Below are 24,560 nucleotides of genomic sequence, written 5' to 3'. Positions count from 1 at the left end.
TTTCTTATGGTTATTTGATTAAGAAATTATGGTGGTGGATTCTATGCTTAAAAAGAGAGCTCTCAGGCCATGTTTATTCATTAAAAATAGCTATTTAGTTACAATAGCCTGGAGAGGCAAGACTCCTTTGAGCTAAAGCAACTTTAAAACATAGTCTGCAGCACCATTTTAATAACTTGGTTTGGTGTGCCAGTTTCAAAGCTAGGATTATGTTTCACTTTGGGAAAGGGGGAAGCAAGGAAGGGCTTCTCTCAGAGCAGGGATATGGCTTGCATGTTGAATTGAGCTCACACGCTCTTTTTTGCACAGACTGTGAGATAAGAATAGTTTTATACTTTTATTCATTTACTTATTTTTTAGGGCCACTCCCGCGGCATATGGAAGTTCCCAGGCCAGGGGTCTAATTGGAGCTGTTGCTGCCGGCCTACACCACAGCTCACAGCAATGCCAGATCCTTAACCCACCGAGCAAGGCCAGGGATCGAACCCACAACCTCATGGTTCCTAGTTGGATTTGCTAACCACTGGGCCTCGGCGGGAACTCCAGTTTTATACTTTTAAATAGTTGCAAAAATATTTCGTACCATGTGAAAATTTCTCATATGAAATTCAAGTATTAGTATCCACAAATAAAGTTTTGTTGAAGAGCCACCAAATTTGTTTATTTATTATCTGTGAGGGCCTTCAGTTTCAATGGCAGAGTTGCAGAGTTGCTGCTTTATGACCTGCAAGCCTAGAATATTTACTGTCTGGCTCTTTACAGGAAAAAAAAAAAAAAAAAAAAAAGAGTTTTCTCCAAAGAAAATTTCCAGCTTCTTTAATCAGCATCACATTCTTAATCACAGATTGCAAGGTGGGTAGTTTGACTTACTGGGCAGAAATAGAGCCAGGCAGTGAGAAACTAGATTTGTGGCTTTTCGGTATTGGCGGACCTGGAATTTACAAAGCAAAAGCTAACAACAAAAACTTTGCATCCAGTGTTTTTGAGGTGTCACACCTAGTACTTAAAGTTTAATGCAACTATTAAAGAGCTATTGAAACTTGAAAGGACTCTTAGGCCACACTAACTAGGTTTTTGCTATTGACAGTCTTTCAACACCTTCTCAGTTGATGGACTGAAAAAAAGAATTGTTTTGGGAACTCCCTGGAACCAGGCCAGGGCTATTTCTCCAGCAGACATACTGCACTTTTTTTTTTTTTTTTTTAAAGCACAGATAGCATTCAATATCTGGAATTAATAAGGTGTAACCTAAGCTTGTAGTTATGTGTCTATCTGACTTTTTTTTTTTTTTTTTCCACCTTCCATTTAAACGCAGAACTGTGCTTTGCCACAAGCAATGATGGATTTAAGGTAGACGTGAACTGCTTTGGATTTTTTTCCCCCCAATGAAAAAATACTTGGACATCACAGCCCGAGGTCAAAGGTTGTACCAAAGGCGATTCTGTCTCCTGCCCCTTCCTCCCCTTTGCCCTTGAGCAGGTGTCCTCAAGTCAGGCGTGAGTTAACAGTGCTCCGAGCCATCAGCCAGCTAGCCAGACAGACCCTGATGGGCAGGTTCATGTCCTCCTCTGAACTGCTGGGGAGAGTCTGGAGGCCTTTGCAGCTGAATACCAAAGAGATTTTGAGCAAGGCTTTCTTTCCTTCCTTAACAACCTGTGTTGAAACCCCACCCACGTGTTTATTTCAGTTTTACGGAACACGGGGATGCGCTCTTCTGGGTATACCAGAGGCTTTATGTTCCCTCCGAAGGTGTCCTAGGGGACCCTGGTACTTCCAGTACAAGACCATTGTTTAGATTCTCCGAAGCCCTGTGAAAATCTCAGAATTCTAAAACACTCACAATGAGTACTTGAAATGAAGATCGTCAGTAATTTATCCATTACCTCAGAGCCGAAGCAATTTAATCTAATCTGTATAAGCCGCTTCCCTGCATGGAGGTGAGGGTGCCTTGTTACCCTGCATGTTGAAGTCACACATGAAGAGGGTGTTGGTTTGGGTTTGTATCCTTTGTAGGAAAAGAATGCATGGTTTGTATATTTACTCCTCTGCTCTGCTTATTCAGAGGAAGGTGTCAGTGATTAAATGTCTGGACTGCAATGATAGCCTCGGAGAACTTAGAATGTGATTTTTGAATTCTTAGCTGTCAAGGTCAGTGTTGCCAGGCTTGGTCGCACCAGCCCCTGTAGTTGAAAAGATTCTGCTGGAGGCTGTCAGCAGAGCTGTTTTTGGTGGTTTTTAGTGGAATCGAAGGCCTCATTTGGTGACTCATTTCTTTTGAGAATGTCTGGCTGCCTAGATTGAGTGTGGTGGCGGGGGGGGGGGGGGGTTGCCTTGAACTTCAGTTCTCGACTGGCTCTTGTGGACCTTGGACAGGAAGGGAAAGAAAATCAAATTATCATTGTTTCTATTATGTGTCAGGTGCTTTAAATCTCTTTTCCTCTCTAAACCTTATAACAACTCTTTGAGGTGGTACCTCTCCGTTTTGCAGACAAGATTGAGGCTAAGAGAGATGAAACTTGCTCAGGAGCACAGTCAATAGACGGCAGAGTTGGATTTTGAACGCCGCTCTGTCTGGTTTGAAGGCCCAGGCTTTTCCCACTGTTTCAGGGTATCTCTCCTAGGAATCCTCGGGTTGTCTGAGGGGTGGTGAAAGTAGATTGCCTTCTTAAGAGCAGACTGCCCCCGCTCTAGTGGAGCTCTGTCTAGACATGGAATGTATGTAGCCGTGTGCAGAAACACAAGTTGTTTTTGCAGTTTGTGAGTTAGATAAAGATGGGACAAGGGCTCCAAGTCCTGGCCTTCCTCCCGTTTGTGCATGCTTTGGTCCAGTTTCACCTTGTGGGGGGGGAAATCCTTACCTCTGGTTGTCGTTCTTGTGACATTGACCACTTCTCAGCCACCCGCTAGATGTCCTCCGATTCACTTCTGTTTGACACTACCCGGGGTTACTGTCAGCCTGGAGAGGTAAGGACTCCCTCCTACAATACTGCCCTCACGTCACATGCCAGCTAGTGCAACTTGAGGGTTTCCAGTCCCCTCATGCTTCTGTCTCCCTTGGTTATAAATTTGGGGGTTCTCCCTCAGTCAGCTTAGGTAACGTGCTGGAACGACTCACAGAGCTTAGGAAAACACTTCACTTATGCTTATGGTTTATTTTTTTATTTTAATTTTTTTCTCTTGTTAGGGCTACACCTGCGGCATAAGGAAGTTCCCAGGCTAGGGGTTAAATTGGAGCTGTAGCCGAAGGCCTGAGCCACAGGCACCGCAACGCCAGATCCTTAACCCACTGAGCAGGGCTGGGGATCGGACCTGTGTCCTCGTGGATACTAGTCAGATTCATTTTTGCTGAGCCAGGATGGGAACTCTGCTTATGGTTTATTATAAAGGACACAACTCAGGAACAGCCGAATGGAAGAGAGGCATAGGGCAAGGTGTCCTGTGGGGGGAGAGGGTGGCACACAGCTCCCGTGCCCTGTCCAGGTCAGCCACCCTCCCAGCACATGAGTGTGATCAGCCACCTGGAGGCACTTGGAACACTGTCTTTTAGGGGTTTTTGGAGGTTTCATTACTGAGGTGTGAGTGATAAAATCTTTGGCCATTTGGTGACTGACCTCAATCTTGAGCTTTGCTCTCCTCCCTGGATGTCAGAGGTGGGGCTGAAAGTTCCACCCTGCCCTCCTGGTCATCTCTTGAGCATCCAAAAGGCACTTGTATCACTCTGGAGTTTCCCCAAGGGTTTTAGGAGCTGTATCCTGGGAACTGGGGATAAAGACCAAATATTTATTTTTTATTATATACCACATTACCTAAAGTCAGGAAGTTGGGTTTTTTTTTTTTTTTTGGTTTTTTTTTTCCTGTCTTTTTGCCATTTCTAGGGCTGCTCTCGAAGCATATGGAGGTTCCCAGGCCAGGGGTCTCATCCGAGCTGTAGCCACCGGCTTACGCCAGAGCCACCGCAACTCGGGATCCGAGCCTCGTCTGCAACCTACACCACAGGTCACAGCAACGCTGGATCCTTAGCCCACTGAGTGAAGCCAGGGATCGAACCCACAACCTCATGGTTCCTAGTCGGATTCATTAACCACTGAGCCATGATGGGAACTCCAGAAAGTTGGTTTTTTAAAGTAACTTTCTAATGTGAACTCTACTGATGCGCTCAAGGCCTTTGTATTTTGGAAGAGAAGACTGTAACATTACTTACCACATGTTTGACAGTTGAGGAACTCACAAAAATAATTTCAGAAAAACTTTTTACCTGTATCTCTCAGTCTGATAAGCAAACATATAGGGGAAGTTGCATTTCTATTTTATTTATTTATTTATTTTTTCGTCTTTTTTAGGGCCACACCTGTGGCATATGGAAATTCCTAGGCTAGGGATTGAATAGGAGCTATAGCTGCCGGCCTCCTACAGCGCAGGCGCAGCAATGTGAGATCTGAGATCCGAGATCCGAGCTACCTCTGCAACCTACACCACAGCTCACAGCAATGCCGGATCCCCACACACTGCGCAAGGCCAGGGATCAAACCTGCATCCTCATGGATACTAGTCAGATTCATTTCTGCTGAACCATGATGGGAATTCCTGCATTTCTACTTTAAAGGAATGATTCTTCAAAGTTATGTAAAGATTAGGCGATTTCGTGGGCTTAATGAAAGCTTTAAGACATGACCTTATACTTGGTTGTTTTGATTAGCTAATACTGTCAAATACAGACTCCAAAACTCATGTCTTTCTGATTTGGCTGTTTATCACTTGGCTAATTATTAGTCTCTTTAGTCTTTTTGCAAGTAAGGAGAACATTGATTTTTTTTTACTGTGATATCTTTTAGGAGACGTTATGTTTAGTTATCACATCCTATTTCACACTTAGCCTCAGCCGACGACGGCATGGCGTGACTCTGGCTTGATTAGACTTTGTTTTTTAAAGATTCCCTTACATAGATTGAACAAAATTCAAGCGAGCTTTCAAGGAAGATGCTAATGAGATGCTCTTTCAGACACCATGGTCCCCAGCTGAGGAGTCCAGCCCTGCCGTGGGGCTGGCACATAGCCCTTCCAGTGTGAACAGGCCTGATACCTTGTTCTTGCCTGCACATCTTTGTAGCCTGTGAGGAGTACAGGTTCAAAGAACTTGCTGCTTAAATGTTCTGGGGGAAGCCTGCCAATAGGCCGCTTAGTGGGAACTAGTTACAGCTTTGCATTTAAGCTGGTTGTCTAGAGAGAGGTACCTCCAGGCGGACTGCCAGATGGTTGCAGGGGCTCCGTCACTGATTTTCTGTTAATACCTTAAGGGCAAGGTGACTACTTTTTTCCTCTTTTTTTCTTTTTGGCTGTTCCTGTGGCATATGGAAGCCACTGCAGTGACACCATCAGGTCCTTAACTCACTACCCCATAAGAAAATTCCAGGTGACTGCTTGTTTAAGGCTCTGAAGGTCCTGGCCAATTTACGATGGCATTACTTCTTTCTCTTGGTTTCTGATTTTTTTTTTTTTCCTCTTCTAGAATGTGAGTTCTCAGAGGCCAGTGGATCCATCTTTTTTTTTCTTCTTCTTTTTTTTTTTTTTAGGGCCACACTCACGGCATATAGAGGTTCCCAGGCTAGGGGTCAAGTCAGAGCTATAGCTGTTGGCCTGTGCCACAGCCACACCAGATCCGAGCCATGTCTGTGACCTACACCACAGCTCATGGCAATGCTGGATCCTTAACCCACTGAGCAAGGCCAGGGAATGAACCTTTGTCCTCACGGATGCTAGTCAGATTCACTTCCACTGAGCCATGATGGCAACTCCCAGTGAGTCCATCTTTAATTTTCCCTAGACCATTGTTGAGCTGGGATGGTTAAGAAACGCTGATGAAATTTTCTGGGTAAGAGCACGTAGGGATTCTTAAGCAGTGGCAGTTTCGAACCCCTGGAGACATTTGGCGGAGTCTGAGATATTTTGGGTTGTCACAACTTGAGGTGGGGAAGTGCTATTGGCATCTGATGAGTTGTGACTTGGGATGCTGCTAAACATCTTACAGTACATGGGGCAGCCCCAGTGGCAAGGATTATCTGGCTCCAAATGGTAGTAGCAGTGCTGAGGTTGAGAAACCTGGCCTATGGTAATTTAGTTACTATCTAGATCAGATTATCTTTAGACATATTTAGTCTAGTCTAATTGGGCAGAATAGTCCTGCTCTCTTTTCTAAAAGTGAATCTTAGAATAAAGCAGAGAGAAGCTTTTTTTTTTTTTTTTGGGCCGCACCTGTGGCACATGGAGGTTCCCAGGCTAGGGGTCAAATCGGAGCTGCACCTGCCGGCCTGCACCACAGCCTCAGCAACGCCAGATGCTAGCCACAACTGCAGCTTACCCCAAAGCTCACGGCAACGCCAGATCCTCAATCCACTGAGCAAGGCCAGGGGTCGAACCTGCAACCTCATGGTTCCTAGTCGGATTTGTTTCCACTGCACCACGATGGGAACTCCTGAGAGAAGATTTTTTGAAAGAAACTCTTATAAAACCATGTGCACCTAGAATAGGAGCTTGGATCAGCTGGGAGTACTCAGAAACCGCAGGCTTCCCACTTACTCAGAAGTTAAGGGGCGAGGAATGAAACATGAAGCTCTCAGCTAGGCGCCTGGTACAAGGTAGGCACTCAGCATCTTGCTTCGCTGCTTGCTGTGCGGGTGTGATTTTTATGGTGGGAAGGTAGCTCAACCACTGTTTGCAGAACGGGGTTTAAGCAAAACCCTTGGAGTTGAGAAATTGACAGAAGCCCATATCCCTATGGTTATCTTTGTATTCCCTCCAGGATTTTGCTAGAAACTCCAAATTCTCTTTGACTGCATGCGATTTTGACAATAATTCATTGTTAAACAGATGAACATTTACTTATTTATTTATTCATTTATTTTGTCTTTTGTCTTTATTATTATTGTTTTTTGCTTTTTAGGGCTGCACCCTCAGCACATGGAGGTTCCCAGGCTAGGGGTCCAGTCGGAGCTACAGCTGCCGACTTACACCACAGCCACAGCAACGCCAGATCCAAGCCTCGTCTTTGACCTATACCATAGCTCACGGCAACGCTGGATGCTTAACCCACTGAGCAAGGCCAGGGATCGAACCCGTGTCCTCATGGATACCAGTCGGGTTTGTTAACCACTGAGCCATGATGGGAACTCCAGATGAACATTTCTTGTGAACATTGTATTTGCACTGGTCAGTCATTGTCCCTAACCTTTTATGGAGCTTTCTGTCTGCCTGGGAAAATAGACACTGACCATGCAGTTATATACAGGTATGCAGCTCAGTGGTCATAACTCTTACCTCGGAGACTTGGGGGATGTGAGAGAGCATTAGAACAGGGGATCCGTCCTCGTCTGGAAGTTCAAGGGAAACATACCTGAAGACATACTGAGGCTTAGCTTGCATTAACCAGAGGGAGCAGGTTGGGGTGGTGGGAAATGCAGGGGATGAGCAAAGATCATGTGAAAACAGCCTCGGGAAAGAAGCCTTCCAGAAAAAGAAAGCAGGGTGCAGCTTTGGGACATAGTGAGTGGCTGGGTGTTAATGGGTTGGTAGGGGGTGTCATGAGCTGACAAGCCATGTAGGGCCTTATAAGCCATGTTAGGTATTTTGGATATTAATCTTCATAAGACTTCTGTGAAGCGAAGTAGTGACATGATTAGTTTTGCATTTAAAAATTTGCTTTTTTTTTTTTTTTTTGTATTTTTAGGGTGTGAGATTCCCAGGCTAGGGGTCGAATTGGAGCTGTAGTCACTGGCCTACATCACAGCCACAGCAACGCCCGATCCGAGATCTGAGCCACGTCTGCGACCTACCCTACAGTTCACGGCAATGCCAGGATCCTCAACCCACTGAGTGAGGCCAGGGATCAAACCTGTGTCCCCAGTGGATACTAGTCAGATTCGTTTCCACTGAGCCATGAGGGGAACTTCCTAAAGATTTGAATTTTGACAGTGATTTGCCTGGTCACTTAAATTTTCAAACCATTTTAAATTTCTGAAAGACCAAAAATGCCCACCTGCATTAGATGTATATGCATGTCTTAAAAAAATAAGAGCTTTGTCAAGATATGCTTCGTGACCATGAAATTCCTCTTTTTAAAGTGTACAATTCAGTGGTTGTTAGTATATTCACGAAGTTGTACACCCATCACCACTCTCTAATTTTAGAACGGTTCCATCACTTGGTAAAGAAACCCCACATTCCATTGTAGACCCTCCCCAGTGCCTCCTCTCCCTAAACCCTTGGCAACCACAATCTACCTTCTGTCTTTGGATCTGTCTCTTCTGGACAATTCGTGTGAATAAAATCATGTAATTTGTGGCCTTTCGCGACTGGCGTATTTCACTTCGTGTTATGTTCAGGGTTCCTTCATGTCCTCTCATGAATCAGTACCTCATTCCTTTCTGTGGTTGAATAGTGTTCTGTAGAATGGACCAGTCCCCTCTCGTTTATCCATTCATCACTCCCCCTCTCGTTTATCCATTCATCACTCGATGGACATTGGAGTTGCTTCTACTTTTCGGTAGTTATGAATCATGCTGCTATGGCATCGATGTTTGTATCCCACAAATGGGCAGGACGAACCTAAATTTCACCCTTTTATTTTTTTATTTTTTGTTTTTTTTGTCATTTCTTGGGCCGCTTCCGCAGCATATGGAGGTTCCCAGGCTAGGGGTCGAATCGGAGCTGTAGCCACTGGCCGACACCACAGCCACAGCGACTCGGGATCCGACTCGGGATCCCAGCTGCGTCCGCAATGCCAGAGCAAGGCCAGGGATCGAACCCGCAACCTCATGGTTCTTAGTCGGATTTGTTAACCACTGAGCCACAACAGGAACTCCTCACCCTTTTATCTTTAAAGAGAAGGGCTTGGCTCCTTTTTATTCTGTAGCACATTCTGTCCAGTAAGCATTTTCTTTTCTGCAAGATTTGTGCGGCATTTAGGTTCAACCGCATGTGTTAACGTTGATGAATTGAGAGAAATGCTGTTAAAAACTTGAGTTTTCCGTTTGGCCCTTGCAAGTATTATGTGCAGTTAATGGTGCCAGTTCTTGCTTAGTCCTGGAAGTCAGGGTCCGTTATTGTTCTCATGGTCCATTTACAAGTGGGTGCCAAGGAATTCTTAGCTCCTCTGTTCCACTTGAATGCCTTCTTGTCCACATTAATAGAATGTACCTGATTGCCTATTACCAAGGTAATGGCTTTCATCTTGATTAGTCATTTCAGAGGATTTGAAAAAAAAAAAAGGTAGAATGGTCTTAGTATTACAGAGTTCAGAATGTGAACCAGGAGGTCAGGACTGTAATAAAAAATGGTCTATGACCTGCACTGGGGCATAACTTCAGGCACAATGAGTATTAAGCGTTAGTTAATGATTAAATCCTGAACATTTTCAGACCAAGGAAAAAAGGTATAGGCCGTGCATGTACGAAGCTTTATAACTTGTCAAGTAGAGTGGGAAAAATAAAAATAGCGTCATGTTCAAGCAGTTTTGGTAACAGTGTTTGATGGCCAAATAACACAAATCAGTCAACAATTGGAAAGATTTGGTTTATCTACTTAGGGCACAGATTTGTAAAAAGCTTATTAGTTGGTCTTTGTCATTTTATTGTATTTATTTATTTATTTTTCTTTTTAGGGCTGCACCCCCCCCCCCCGGCATATGGAGGTTCCCAGGCTACTTTGACCCCGACGCCCAGCCACAGCAACGCAGGATCTGAGCCACATTTGCAGCCTACACCATGGCTCGTGGCAACACCGGATCCTTATCCTTAAACCCTCCGAGCGAGGCCAGGGATCCGAACCTGCATCCTCATGAATGCTAGTCAGATTTGTTTACCACTGAGCCACACTGGGAACTCCAGTCTTTGAAATTTTAAAGCACTTGTTTGCTTCTTTGTATTAGATTATAACTGGTTCCTTTCAGTGTTAGTGTCAGGAATGTTGCTCAAGATTTCATTCAATATTAGGCAAGCTTAGGATGACTGTAAAATGGTGCAAGCAGTTACAGGACACCTCCTGCTGATGAATGGGCTTTTCTTTTTTTTTTTTTTTTTTTTGGCTTTTTGCTATTTCTTGGGCCGCTCCCGCGGCATATGGAGGTTCCCAGGCTAGGGGTCCAATCGGAGCTGTAGCCACCGGCCTACGCCAGAGCCTCAGCAACGCGGGATCCGAGCCGAGTCTGCGACCCACACCACAGCTCACGGCAAGGCCAGATCGTTAACCCACTGAGCAAGGGCAGGGACCGAACCTGCAACCTCACGGTTCCTAGTCGGATTCATTAACCACTCTGCCACAATGGGAACTCTGAATGGACGTATTTTTCAGGGGAGGCAGATTACTTTTGGCTCCTTATTAGGAGAAATTGATTACTTCTTAGCAGATAATGGATTCATAGTAACTGGTCTACAGTTTTCATCGTGGTCCTTAACGGCTTTAGTTTACTTCATTAGGACATATTAGAGGACTTGATCTCATTGTTATTATTGTTATAGGAGTCTCTCTCTTTTTTTTTTTTTTTTTTTTTTTTTTTTGGTCCCTTTAGGGCCGCACCCCTGGTGTATGGAGGTTCCCAGGCTAGGGGTTGAATCAGAGCTGTAGCCACTGGCTGACACCACTGCCACAGCAAAGCCAGATCCGAGCTGCATCTGTGACCTACATCACAGCTCATGGCAACTTAACCCACTGCGCGAGGCCAGGGATTGAACCTGAGTCCTCATGGATGCTAGTCAGATTTGTTTCTGCTGAGCCATGACGGGAACTCCTGTGATAGGAGTCTCTTGTGTGTCTGGTCCCATATTGAGGATTTGCCTGCTTTATCTTGTTTAATCTTCTCCATAAGCCATCAGGATGGATAGTGACATCTCTAGTGTACAGATGAATTTACAGAAGCTGAGAGATTATGTGAGCTTACATAACAGGAGTGGCTGATCCGGGACTTGGTGATGGGCTGACTTTAAAGCTGCTGTGCTCTGCAGTTGGCTCCCCCCTCTCTGGTGAACTCAGAATGAAAATGAGAATCATTTATTATGCAAGATTACATATACTTCATCCACAGTTGAGGTTCTTTTTTTTTTTTTTTTTCCCTTCTTTATTGGGCTGAACTCGCAGCATATGGAGGTTCCCAGGCTAGGGCTCCAATTGGAGCTACGGCTGCCAGCCTCCACCACAGCCACATCAGTTCAGAGTCACATCTGCAACCTACACCACAGCTCACAGGAACGCCGGATCCTTAACCCGCTGTGCGAAGCCAGGGACTGAACCTACGTCCTCATGGATGCTAGTGGGATTCATTTCCGCTGAACCACGGTGGGAATTCCCACAGTTGAGCTTCTTGAATTTTGTTCTAAAAAGTGCATGCTGGTTAGAGCCTGTTTCTGGAAATCTGCTTCATAGTGTGTTATTACTTTGTCTCTTCATTGATCGCCATGTAGCCTTAAATAACTTAATCTTTCCCAAGCTCATCTGGCCCCTGTCTGTTAGAATGTTGCAGGACCTGGTAGAGCACACCTCCGTATTTCTAAAGGTCTCTATGTAGCCTACAAGTAGGGCAGTGTAACAGGGCCACTGGCATGTTACATTCTGCTCCTTACTCTGCCTTTGATTGATTTGGTGGTTTCGAGTTAAATCATTGCTTTGTGTGACTGTTCTCTTATCTAAAAACAAGGTTAGGAGTTCCCGTGGTGGCTCAGTGGTTAACAAATCCGACAAGGAACCATGAGGTTGAGGGTTCAATCCCTGGTCTTGCTCAGTGGGTTAAGGATCCGTGAGCTGTGGTGTAGCTTGCAGACGCGGCTCGAATCCCGCGTTGCTGTGGCTCTGGCATAGGCCAGTGGCTACAGCTCCGTTTGGATCCCTAGCCTGGGAACCTCCATATGCCTCGGGAGCAGCCCAAGAAATAGCTAAAAAGACAAAAAAATAAAAATAAAAAAATAGAAACAAGGTTAATATTGGTAGTTATTGCCTTCTCATGTTGAATCGCGGTGAAGGAGGGGCCCACAGAGCTTTCCCAAGCTGGGGTGCAGGGGCTGTAATGGCAGAAGTGGTGGACTAGGAGTCAGCTCTTGGCTCTGCTGCCTGCGGAGCTGCGTGACTCGCAAACCTCCCGCCCCCACTCCCTCTACTCCCTCGAGGGTTATGAGAATTAAATGGGAAATTTTGTAGAAGGAAGTGTTCCTGCTTTATAGGTCATATGAGTGGGAGATCCGAGGATTATCTTCAAAGTGCCATGAGATTGTAACATTTAGAAATCATAGATTTAATGTAGTCTTTTGTTCGTTTGTTTTTGGACTTCTTAGGTGAGACTTCCATTGGAGGTTTTCATTTTTCTTCATCTTCTTTTTTTTTTTAGTGGTATGTGTGCAACAGAGAGAAATTATGTGAATCACTCCAGGCTGTCTTTGTTCAGAGTTACCTTGATCAAGGAACACAGATCTTCTTAAACAACAGCATTGAGAAATCGGGCTGGCTATTTATCCAATTATATCATTCTTTTGTGTCATCTGTTTTTAGCCTGTTTATGTCTAGAACATCTATCAATGGGTAAGTGAATCTTGTTTTTTTTTTTCTTTATCCTCAGGTCTAAAAAAAGAAAAAGAAAAGTTACCTTGTAGAGATGTTGAGGGCCTCTACAGCTGCACCACTTCTGTTCAAAATCCTTGTTTCAGTGTCTCAGCCCCTGCAGTTATACTGTTAAAACCATAACTTAGAGTTCCCGTCGTGGTGCAGTGGAAACGAATCTGACTGGGAACCATGAGGCTGTGGGTTCAATCCCCGGCCTCGCTCAGTGGGTTAGGGATCTGGCGTTGCTGTGAGCTGTGGTGTAGGTTGCGGCTCGGATCTGATGCGGCTGTGGCTGTGGTGTAGGCCGGCAGCTATAAGCTCTAATTCGACCCCTAGCCTGGGTACCTCCATATGCTGTGGGTGTGGCCCTAAAAAGCAAAAAAATAAATAAAATAAAATTCACCATAACCTGATAAATAGCCTCATTGGTCTCTATTTCTGTGATGGGAATTGTGGTGTTTCCCAACTTTGATGTGTGCCGAGGGATTACCTGGGACTCTGGTTAAAATGCAGATTCTGTATCAGTAGGTCTGGTGTGAGACCCGAGATTCTGTATTTTTAGCAACTTCTCAGGTGATGTCTATTCTGCTGCTGATCTGTCAGAAAGAAGCAAGATACTTAACATAGACTGAAGAGTAAGATCTTTGCCTACTGCACACTTCCCAGAGGCAGGGTTTTTTTTTGGGGATGGATCCAGTTCCGCCCAGCAGTAGATGATGATGGCTTGTTGGAGTGAAGGGTCCTCCCTCTCTTCTTAAATCATGTCTAGGCTTACCAGGATTTTGTAAACTTAGTGGGAAATTCTCAATGAGACCCACATAGAGCGGTTCTCTTATGCACACTTGTGGAAAAAGCTTTAGGAATAGTTTTATCCTTTTTTGACCAAATGTTCAGACATCCCCAAAGCCCAAGAATCCAGAACACCAAAGAGAAAAAGCAGCAGGGCTCGGTGCTGGAGAAGCCTGTTGGACCACCTGCAGCCACGGGCTGGGCCCACGTTTTCTTGCCTTGAGGTTTGGAGCCAGCTTCTGCTGAACGCCTGCTCCTCTGGTCTATCATCTGGTCCTTAGATATGTTTTCAGGCACCGTGAGCCATTTCTCAGCATTTCTGCCTTGATTTTCTTCACCGTTGACATGAATTTGCCTTAAATTTGCTTCAGCAAACAGTTGCTATTTTGTGTTGCTAGTGGAGTTTATACAACTTGCTCTGACCTTGTGTTTCTAAAATTGGCTGCACTGCATTTCTGTTCTGTATGTATCATTAGCTTTTTGGTTGGGAAAGCAGACTAGTCACTGCAGCAATGATTTTTCAACCTTTTTGGGGTCCTGCACCTCTTTGAAAGTGAGAAAAGGAGAAATCCTCTCTTCAGACAGTCTTTACATTCAACATTTTGTATATAATTTGGGGAGATTTCAAGCTTTCTTTTATTGTATTATTATTATTATTAGTTTTTGCTTTTTAGAGCCGCATTGGCGGCATATGGAGGTTCCCAGACTAGGGGTCTAATCGGAGCTGTAGCTGCTGGCCCACATCACAGCCACAGCAACGCAGGATCCAAGCCATGTCTGCAACCTACCCCACAGCTCATGGCAGTGCCAGATCCTTAACCCACTGAGTGGGGCCAGGGTTCGAACCCTCAACCTCATGGTTCATAGTCGGATTCATTTCTGCTGCGCCACAACAGTAACTCTGAGATTTCAAACTTTAAACCACTTCCTCTACCTATACCCCAGGGGCCCCTGGTTAAAATTCTCTGCTCTGGGATTTTACAATTGGTCAGAGAGAGGCATTACAATTAACAGATTCCTTTTGGCTTCCCCTACCTATAGCTCTTCTGTTTTTGTTTTTCATTGTTTTTTTGTTTGTTTGTTTGTTTACCTCCCTTCCTCCCCTCCCCAAACAACATGTCTTATCCTGTGTCCTGTTCTCAGGCAAAAGCTTAATTTTGAGCCCATTGGTACTTTTTATTCTTGACAGTGGTAGTTTATTACCATGAGTAGCTGTCTCTTACAGAAATAATTACTGTGCTAACCTTCTTGAATTAAGAAGATGTTTCAAAAAAAAAAAGAAGATAAGTTTCTTATCAGACTTCCTGAAGCCAAGTAAGGAGAGACTTGACAGCTGTTTTCAGAATTTTTTATTAAATTAAATTTTTTTTTTCTTTTTGGTAAGGGCCAGACCTGAGGCATATGGAAGTTCCCAGGCTAGGGGTTGAATTGGAGCTGTAGCTGCCAGCCTACACCACAGCTCACGGCATCGCCCGATCCTCAACCCACTGAGCGAGGCCAGGGATCAAACCCTCATCCTCATGGATACTAGTCTGGTTTGTTACCACTGAGCTTCAACAGGAACTCCCAGAATTTATTTTATAAGGAAGATATTTGTAAAGAGGGGTATCTCCTGTATAGACTCTAAATCTAAGAGAACTTAGCTTGTGACCAGAGAACCTAGGATGGTTATTACACACACACACACACACACACACCAAAAAACACATGGACATCACTAACTTCAGGAGTTAAAGACAAATTAAAGAGCCATACCTCTCCATGCTGTATGTTTGCCAGACACCTTGTGTTGAGCAAGGTCAGTGTGTCTGGGTCTCTTAAGTGGGATAATTCTTCAGTATGTGGGTCTGTCCCATACCTTGCAGAACAGTTTAACTTTTCTGACCTTTGCCCACTAAATGACAGTAGCACCCAAAACTCCCCACCTTCTCCCAGTGCCCCTTAGAGGACAAAGACCATCTGAGGCCAAGGAGTTTAGATTTTTTTTTTTTTTTTTTTTGACAGTGTAAGTCTTTTTGCGTAGCCTTTGTTGTGCATGATCTTTGCAGATAGGACAGCGCTTCTCTCTCTGGTGCCTTTAGACCTGAGCTCTGACTTCAGATGACCTCTAGCTCTAGAATTCATGATGGGTCATGTCAAGGGTCCTTAGATTCCAAAGAGATGACTAGAGAAGCTTGTTATTTTGTACCTGGGAAAGTTTAAGCCATATAACTATTTTGCAACTTAACTTTTGGCCCTATGGAAAGCCAGCACCAACATTTAAAACATGCATTCCCCAGATCTGTAGCTTCTGTAACCTCTTCTTGCTCTGACTCTGGCTCCTGAGCTATAGCCTCCAGCCTGCGCCACAGCCACAACAACACCACATCTGAGCCGTGTCTTTGACCTACACCACAGCTCATGGCAACGCCAGATCCTTAACCCACTGAGCGAGGCCAGGGATCAAACCCTCAACCTCATGGTTCCTAGTCAGGTTCATTTCTGCTGCGCCACAACGGGAACTCCTGTATAGCTGTTTTAGTAGGTTCAGTTCCTTTTCTCAAATTTCTCTCTGTGGCTTGCTTTCCTATTAGAAGGTAGGAGCAATGGAGGATTAAAAACAACCTATCTTTTAGGAAATAATGACTTTCTTTGGGAGGCAGTCGTAGTGGGTCAAAGTCTCTGAGGATTCACCCTCTCCCATTTTTTAGCATTCCTGGGGCAGAAGATCCATCTCACATAGATCGTTAGATTTGGTTGACCTCTGCTCAGGGAACGGGGAGGGCAAGTTTGTCATGTGAACTCCGTAATTTTAATTTTTTCCCAAAACTGGTATTAGCAGGAGCACCCAGCCGCACACGCCCTTCCAGTCACTGTGTAACAGACAGGTTGTCCCTTGATGATTATTTCCAGAAAGGGACAGTACAGGTGTCCCTGCCGTCTCCTAGACTAGTGCTTGTCACACTTGCCCAGGGTCTGAAGAGGAGGTGCCTCAGGAGCTGCTTCAGGCTGCAGGGAAAGACTCAGAAGTGGGCTGGCAGCAGTGCCAGGGCTCTCAACCTCCATTCAGCCGTTCTCCTGTGACATCTGACAGTTGTCTATGAGTCACGTCTGTTTCATCTAAAGAAAGGGTTCTGTTGGCGTGCCTGCTCTGGCGCAGGGGCTTAAGGATCCGATGATCCAACATCTCTTAACCATTAAAAACAACCATTTTTGTTGGTTATCTAGAGCAGTTTTTTTCTCACTCATTGTTCAGTTTCACAGTCTAAATGGCTTTTTTTCTCTCTCTGCTTTTTCTGCTCAGTTCGTAGGCAAGTGTTGTGGCCTGATTCTGTCAACCTGTCATTTTTTTAAACCAATGAACATGTTTTCTATTTACCCCTTCCCTCTTTCCGTCTTGTTTTGACTTAAATTCTTCACATGCATCCTTTAATTTCTCATTTATGTCTTCTTCCCTTCTCACCTTTTATTCCTCTCTTTTTCCTTGCTTGTTTTGGGATATTGTATGCAACCTCCAAGACAGATGATGATATCTGGAGTTGTTTTCTTTTCTTTTTTTTTTTTTTGTCTTCTTAGGGCTGCACCTGCGGCACATGGAGGTTCCCAGGCGAGGGGTCGAATCAGAGCTGTAGCTGCCGGCCTACACCACAGCCACAGCAACGCAGGATCCACATCCACGCCACAACTGCATATCTACACCACGGCTCACAGCAACGCCAGATCCTTAACCCACTGAGCAAGGCTGGGGTTTGAACCCTCAACCTCATCGTTCCTAGTCACATTCGTTTCCACTGCACCACTACAGGAACTCCTGTTTTATTTTAGCAACTTTGCTTTTTAATCATAAGTCATGTAAAAGATAGTGATTTTAATCATGTAATAAGCTTGTAAAATAAACATTTCGTAAGTTCAGAAGGCTGTTGGTGCTGTCATACTTTGTGTGGATGTTGGGTGGGAGTGCTTGTTTTGTATAGTTATCCATTTCTGTCCTATTTTCTTTTCCAGGTTGCTAGGAAGAGGCTCAATGTTTGTGTTTTCACCAGATCAGTTTCAGAGACTGCTTAAAATTAATCCAGATTGGAAAACCCATAGACTCCTTGATTTAGGTGCTGGAGATGGCGAAGTCACAAAAATCATGAGCCCTCATTTTGAAGAAATTTATGCCACCGAGCTGTCAGAAACGATGATATGGCAGCTTCAGAAGAAGAAATACAGGTATAATTTCTAGACCTGGTTTGGAGTACACTTCTTGGTTTTAGATGTATTTCTTCTTGAGATTATATTATTTAAAGGATAGAAATCAGAAACAGTTTTCGATGCTGAGACATTTTAAAAAAATCTTCCATATTCCTGTTGACCCTCGAACAATGCAGCGGTTAATCCACGTGTAACCTGTAGCTCTCCCCATCCGTGGATTGAGCCAACCACGGACCATGTAGTGTTATAGTTTTTACCTTTGAAAAATACCAGCAACGGATAAGTGGACCCAGGAAGTTCAAACCCACGTTATATAAGGGTTAACTGTACAATTAAGTGGAAATTGAGCAGGAAATCATCTTTTCTTGGCAGTATTTTTTCCGAGGTGTTGCCACTGCAGGGAGGAAAAGAGCAGGTAAGAGACAGCTTGGAAAAGAGAGATCAGATGTAGGGACTTGTTCCCTAATTTGAACCTGGCATTCCCACATCTTGTTTTTGGTTTGTTTTAATTAAAAATTATTTTAAAAGGTGTGAAAATATGTAATATACAATTTACCATCTTAGCCATTGTTAGGTGTACAGTTCAGTGGAATTAAGTACGTTTGCCTTGTGGTTTCGCCCTCATCACCATTCATCTCCAGAAACTTTTCATCTTCCCCACCCAAAACTTTGGGGACCGATTCCCCAGCCCTCTGACCCACTGGTTCCTGGCAAGTACCATTCTACTTTCTGTCTATGAATTTGACCACTCTAAGAATCTCAAATAAGAAGAATTGTAGGAGTCCATGGCACAGTGGGTTAAGGATCTGGCATAGTCATTGCAGTGGCTCGGGTGGCTGCTGTGGCGTGGGTTCGATCCCTGGCCAGGGAACTTTTACACGCCGTGAGTGTGGCCAAAAAGGAAAAAAGGGGAGTTGTACAGTATTTGTTCTTTGGTGACTGGCTTATTTCACTTAGCATAAAGTCTTGAAGGGTCATCCATGTTGTAGCCTGTGTCAAAATCTTTCTTTTTCAGGCTGAGTAATATTCCATTGTCTGCATTTCCCACATTTTGTTGCTCCATCTGTTGGTGGACACTTAGGTTGCTTCCACCTTTTAGCTGTTGTGAAGAATGCTGCTCTGAACATGGGCATACAGATAGCTGTTTGAGTTGCTGCTTTCAGGTGTATACCCAGAAGTGGAGTTGCCTGGTCCTGTGGGAAATCCGTGTTCAATTTTTTGAATGAATTGCCATCTTTTTTCCATCCCAGCTGCACTCTTTTGACACCCCACCTGCAATTCACAAGAGTTCCAGCTTCTCTACATCTTCAGCAATACTTGTTTTCTGTTTTTGTGATTATATCCATCCAAATGGATGTGACGTGTCAAATCCTGGTTTTTAGACCATCTGCTGCTTGAGAGATGTAGGAAGGAGGTGATTCCCCCCCCACTCCCCGCCGCCCCTTTTTGGCAGTCCCATGGCAGATGAAGTTCCCAGGCAAGGGGTCAGATCTGAGCCGTCGTTGTGACCTAAGCCACAGCTTCGGCAACCTCAGATCCTTAACCCACTGTACCAGGCCAGGGTTTGAACCTGTGACCCAGCACTCCCAAGCCACCCCCGATCCCTTTGCACCACAGCAGGAACTCCAGAAAGAGGTTATTCTTCATTCAGTATGGATTGTATTGAATGGGAGAGGAAGGTGCTGAGTATAGAACGGGGGAGGTGGAGGTGAGGCCTGCCTCCTCCTCTGATATTTTGCAGTCTGGGTTTAGGCTTGGAAAGAAGGCAGGGAGAATCACATACTCCCTCGCTTTTCTACCCACTTAAGTTCCCACTTACACTTATTGACCCTAGAGGCGGAGTGTTCACAGGGCTCTTGGAGCAGGATCAGGTTTAAACATTGACATTTTTAGCCTGGGGAAGAGAAGACCAAGTAGGAAGGGAAGTGACTGTAGATGGGTATTGAAAGGAATTTGCCTGGAAGGGGAGGGAGTGGGCTTAGTCTGCTTTAATCGGGCACAGCCACTGCTGAGTTAGAGGTAAGGGAGATTGACCTTCCTAATAGCTTGAGCATCCAAGTCCTTGTCACTGTTTTTAATAGCTGTTAGGGCTGTTCGAGGAGATATAACCTGTGTGAGATTGAACACAGTGATGCCTAAGACCCAACAGTCTGTCTCAGATTAGAGCCTGCTGGGTCTGTGTGGTGACAATTGAAATGCATTTCTTCAATGAGAAAGAAATTCACCATTTCAAAATTTGCCCCGTGTTATTAGCAGTGACTTACATCATGCCCAATTCCAAATATGATGCTCTTCCCCACTTAAAATCCCGAAATCCATGTTTTGAAAGTGGTATGGGAGGAAGACGTTTGAAACGTGTCTTTGAAAAATTTTTTTAAATTTATTTTTATTTATTTTTTAGGGCCGCACCCACAGCATACGAAGGTTCCCAGGCTAGAGGTCCAATCAGAGCTACAGCTGCCGGCCTACACCACAGCCACAGCAACTTGGGATCCAAGCCGCATCTGCAACCTACACCACAGCTCACGGCAAGGCTGGATCCTCAACCCACTGAGCAAGGCCAGGGATCTGACCTGCAACCTCATGGTTCCTAGTCGGATTCGTTAACCACTGCACCACAACGGGAACTCCTGAGCAAGTAGTATCTTATTAAGTTTAGGGTTTGCCTAATCCATGCGACGTTTAGCTTAATTCCATGTTTTGTTTTGTTTTTGGCTTCTTTTTGGGGGGATAGTAGCTATTTTTTGTTTCTCCTCAATATCTAGGCCCATAAAAAATTGGCTTTTTCATAAAGATTCTGAATGTCATTCTTTTCTCTTCTTTTTTTTGTTTGTTTTTGGCCATGCCCGCAGCATGTGGAAGTTCTTAGGCCAGGGACCAAACCCGTTCCACAGAGTGACCTGAGCTGCTACAGTGATGGTGCCACATCTTTAACCTGCTGCACCACAAGGGAACTCCCCGGATGTCATTTTTAAAATAAATCCATAAACAGAAAATGGCCAGATTTTCCCTCTGTATTGCCAAGATATCATTGTTTTTTGCCAGAAAACCTGATCATAAAATTTAAGGATGTGGCTTTGATTTTTAAAACAAAACAACAACTTTACATTGTTGGTGTTTTGTTTTTTATTTAGAATTTATGAAAATACTGACTGCTTTGTTATTTCTCTAAGGAAAATGTATTTTAATCCCCCCCAAAGATAAAACTATTACTTAACTCACTTTCTCAAAAATAATAACCCCCCTGAACAGACATCTTGCTTCGAGAATTAGAAATCCTGTTTCAGGGGAGTTCCCTAGTGGCCCAGAGGTTAGGACTTGGTGCTTTTACCACTGTAACTCCGAGTTCAATCCCTGGTCTGGGAACTGAGATCTCATAACAAGCTGCGGCATGCTGTGACCATTTAAAAAAAAGAGAGAGAGAGGGAGAGAGAGAGAGAGGTGCTGTTTTGGAAGAGCTGCAGACATTTCGGAAAGGATTATACAATTGCTTTTTGGTTGTACTAACAAACAGTTCCACAATTCAAATGAAAATAAATAAAAACTGTTCTTGGCCAGGGAAAAAAATTTTGCAGCCTGTTTACCTTCCTCAGTCTGCTTTACCAAAAGTTAATGTGAACATTAGTTGACATGCTCTGAATGGTGGTGGCAGATGGTGGAGGAAACAAGCGTGTGGCCAGATGCTGAGTGGTAACGGGATGGGTATCCGCAAGGGCAGGTCACACGTGGGTGGTTCAGAAGGAGTTAGGTAAACGTTTGTGACACCAGAGAACAAAGACCTTTAGTGTGAATTTGAAGAGTGCTTGATCATAGGTTTGGGATCGTTCTTAAAAAGAAAAGCAAACATATATATATATTTGGTCTTTTTAGGGCTGTACCTGCAGCATATGGAAGCTCCCAGGCTAGGGGTCAGATGGGAGCTGCAGCTGCCGGCCTACATCACAGCCACAGCAACGCCAGATCTGAGCCGCGTCTGCCACCTGTACCGCAGCTCAATGCCGGATCCTTAACCCGCTGAGCGAGGTCAGGGATCAGTCTGTGTCCCCATGGATACTAGTCAGGTTCATTACTGCTGAGCCACAACGGGAACTCCTGAAGGAAATTTTGTCGTTAATTCTGTTTTTTTATATGTTCATATCCTCTTGCTTCTCTTTTTTCTTTTTTCTTTCTTTCTTTTTTTTTTTTTTTAACGAAAGATACTGGAGACTGAGGTGATGGACATTCACTCTCAGTGCACCACCCTGGAAGCATTAATTCAAACTCAGATGTCAGGTTCTTTCTCACCTTATGTGGAGAGAACAGGTTCATTGACCTGAACAACTTACTGGGAGAGTTTTCAAGTTGTAATTTCTACCCTGCCAGTGATTTACAGTGTGACCTTGGACAAGTTACCTCTTTTTTTCTCATTTTTCTTATTTTGCTTATTTTTCATTTTTCTTATTTTTCTCATAAGCGGAAAATTCTAACTTGCTAGGATTCTTGGGCTAATACGCAGTTTGGGGCCGATACATTTGTCTTCATCATGGAATTGTGTTTACAATTAGAAATCACAGAACAGAATAATGATGAAGCTGGACCTGTATGCTCTCCCAGTATTAAAGCTATAATTTTCTGTTTTGAGCCTGTGTTTCTGTCTTTCAAAATTACCAACATGGAGACTGCCTTTCCTCAAGTAATCTGAGATGGATTTAGTGAGATTATTCCAGATTAAAGCATGCTAATGAGGTTTGGCTTCTGTTTCCTTGTAATTAGGCGTAGTGTATTGTTTTAAATCAAGTATATAATTTGTGTTTTGCAAATTCATAAATTTAAATTGGTGTTTGGCTCAGGTATCAATATGCAAATAGTTTTTAAAGTGGGAATTGATGACGTTTTTATCCTAAAAGTAGAATCTTCTGTCTAGTTTGAATGAGCTAAACCCAGTTCCTACAATTGCCACTGCAGTCACAGTTGCAGTGCAACAAAGTGATTTTGGAGCTCTAATGCCCAACTCATTTCAACCCCCAAGAAATTGGGCTAGCTCCTTGAGGTTTGTCTTGGAGGAGGCTTTAGTTTTTTAAGAAATCTAGATTGAAAAGAAGATGCAGCCAAGTGGTTTGTCCCTTTCTATTTTTTTTCTTTTTGCCTTTTCTAGGGCTGCTTCCGAGGCATATGGAGGTTCCCAGGCTAGGGGTCTCATTGAAGCTACAGCCACCGGCCTGCGCCAGAGCCACAGTGAGGGATCTGAGCCACGTCTGCGACCTACACCACAGCTCACGGCAACGCTGGATCCTGAACCCACTGAGTGAGGCCAGGGATCGAACCCGCAACTTCATGGCTCTTAGTCGGATTCGATAACCACTGCGCCACGACAGGAACTCCTGTCCCTTTCTATTCTGCTCTACAAAAATGCTCTAAATGCCCTTATGCTCATGAGTGTTCCTAAATAGCCCTCGCTATGCTTTTAGAATTTTCTAAGGTTTTCTCGTCTGTATCTGCTCAGTGTGATCAAAGGCTTGTTTACCAGAGGTCTCTTCCCCTGTTTCCTTTACCTCCTGTCTGTCTCATAACATGCCTCACCACATTCTGATTGCTGTAACCAGGCAGGAGTGAGTAATTTATAGAATTGCCTCAATGGCACTTGCTCACAAAGACTGTTGATGTAAGGACTTCTCCCCTTATAATTTGGTAAAGAACGAGAAATGTCCTGGGGAGGTGGGAAGAGGGAGGGAGGGAAGAGAGGGATTGCTTGTGTGGGAGTGAGACATTGGGGGCTGAGAGTGGTATGTTAACTAGAGCTCTTCACTTACTGGTTTGGTTTGGTTTGGTTTGGTTTTAGGGCTGCACCTGCAGCATATGGAGCTTCCTAGGCTAGGGGTCAAGTCAGGGCTATAGCCCCTGGCCTGCACCACAGCCACAGCAACACACGATCTGAGCCACGTCTGTGACCTACACCACGGCTCACAGCAATGCTGGATCCTGAGCGAGGCCAGGGATGGAACCTGCGTCCTCATGGGTGTTAGTCAGATTCGTGTCCACTGAGCCATCATGGGAACGCCTTCACTTACTGTTTTAATAGGCTGTGCTGCACTTTATCTTTTTCTAAATAGTATTTAGATATGAGAATTCTAGAGGACGAAATCGTATTTCTTTCCTGGGATCAGCGATAGGCTCAAAAGATCTCGGGTTGTAAATGGAAATTATCTGAGACTACTCCCAGCCATTCTTAAAAAAAGACAGGCCCCTAGGCATAGAAAACATGAATATATGATGTAGTCTATGGTTACCTTCCAGTGAATGTAGAAAGCAGGATTCTTTGTTCATTAACTGATGTTCGAGAATTGGATGCCCTAATTTTGTGATAATTTTTATCGCTTTATATTTTTATACTTATTAAACATACCAGTTCTTAGGAAATTTTGGATGTGTTGAGATTTGGAATTAGGTAAAATGCTAAATTTAACAAAAAATATGATTGTTTGCTTTTACATGGCCATTTTATTGCTGCAGATAGAAATTATAAATTAAGATTTTGAACTTACTTTGATTTAGAAGAAAAAAATTAGAGGTTTTATGGGCATCGAATTAAAGATGTTTTTAAGACGGTTTCTATCTTTCTGATTTTTCCAGAGTGCTGGGTATAAATGAGTGGCAGAATACAGGGTTCCAGTATGATGTCATCAGCTGCTTGAATTTGCTGGACCGCTGTGATCAGCCCCTGACTTTGCTGAAAGATATCAGAAGTGTCTTGGAGCCAACCCGAGGCAGGGTCATCCTTGCTCTGGTTTTACCCTTTCATCCGTATGTGGAAAACGGTAAGTGTAGTCTCCTATGCACTGGCCTGTGCTCCAGCAGTGGTGTTTATTGGTGTTTGTGATTCTGTGCTGTGCACAATTAGACGTGGTCTGGTATTTCTCAGACGGGCTCGCAATTGAGCAGAATACACTTAAACCTCTGTGAAATATCACCTTGGTTAATATTCATCTTAATGTGGCTTTTTATAGAACTCTAGGACGCCAACTGCAGTGGTAATAATTAAT

General features: G+C 44.1%; 1 protein-coding gene across 4 annotated transcripts in view; it reads left to right on the top strand.

The window, feature by feature from the left end:
* The window catches only part of METTL9 (methyltransferase like 9), a 52,180-nt gene that overhangs the window by 5,208 nt on the left and 22,412 nt on the right, over positions 1-24,560 (top strand). For all 4 annotated transcript variants that reach the window (XM_021085768.1, XM_021085766.1, NM_001243367.1 and 1 more), the window contains 3 exon segments: positions 12,365-12,555; positions 17,350-17,559; positions 24,151-24,335. In XM_021085768.1, coding sequence (XP_020941427.1) covers positions 12,365-12,555; positions 17,350-17,559; positions 24,151-24,335 — 586 coding nt within the window.

Source organism: Sus scrofa, chromosome 3 (genome assembly GCF_000003025.6).
Source record: "Sus scrofa isolate TJ Tabasco breed Duroc chromosome 3, Sscrofa11.1, whole genome shotgun sequence".
Lineage (NCBI taxonomy): Eukaryota > Metazoa > Chordata > Mammalia > Artiodactyla > Suidae > Sus > Sus scrofa.
This window is presented reverse-complemented; position numbering and strand designations above follow the sequence as displayed.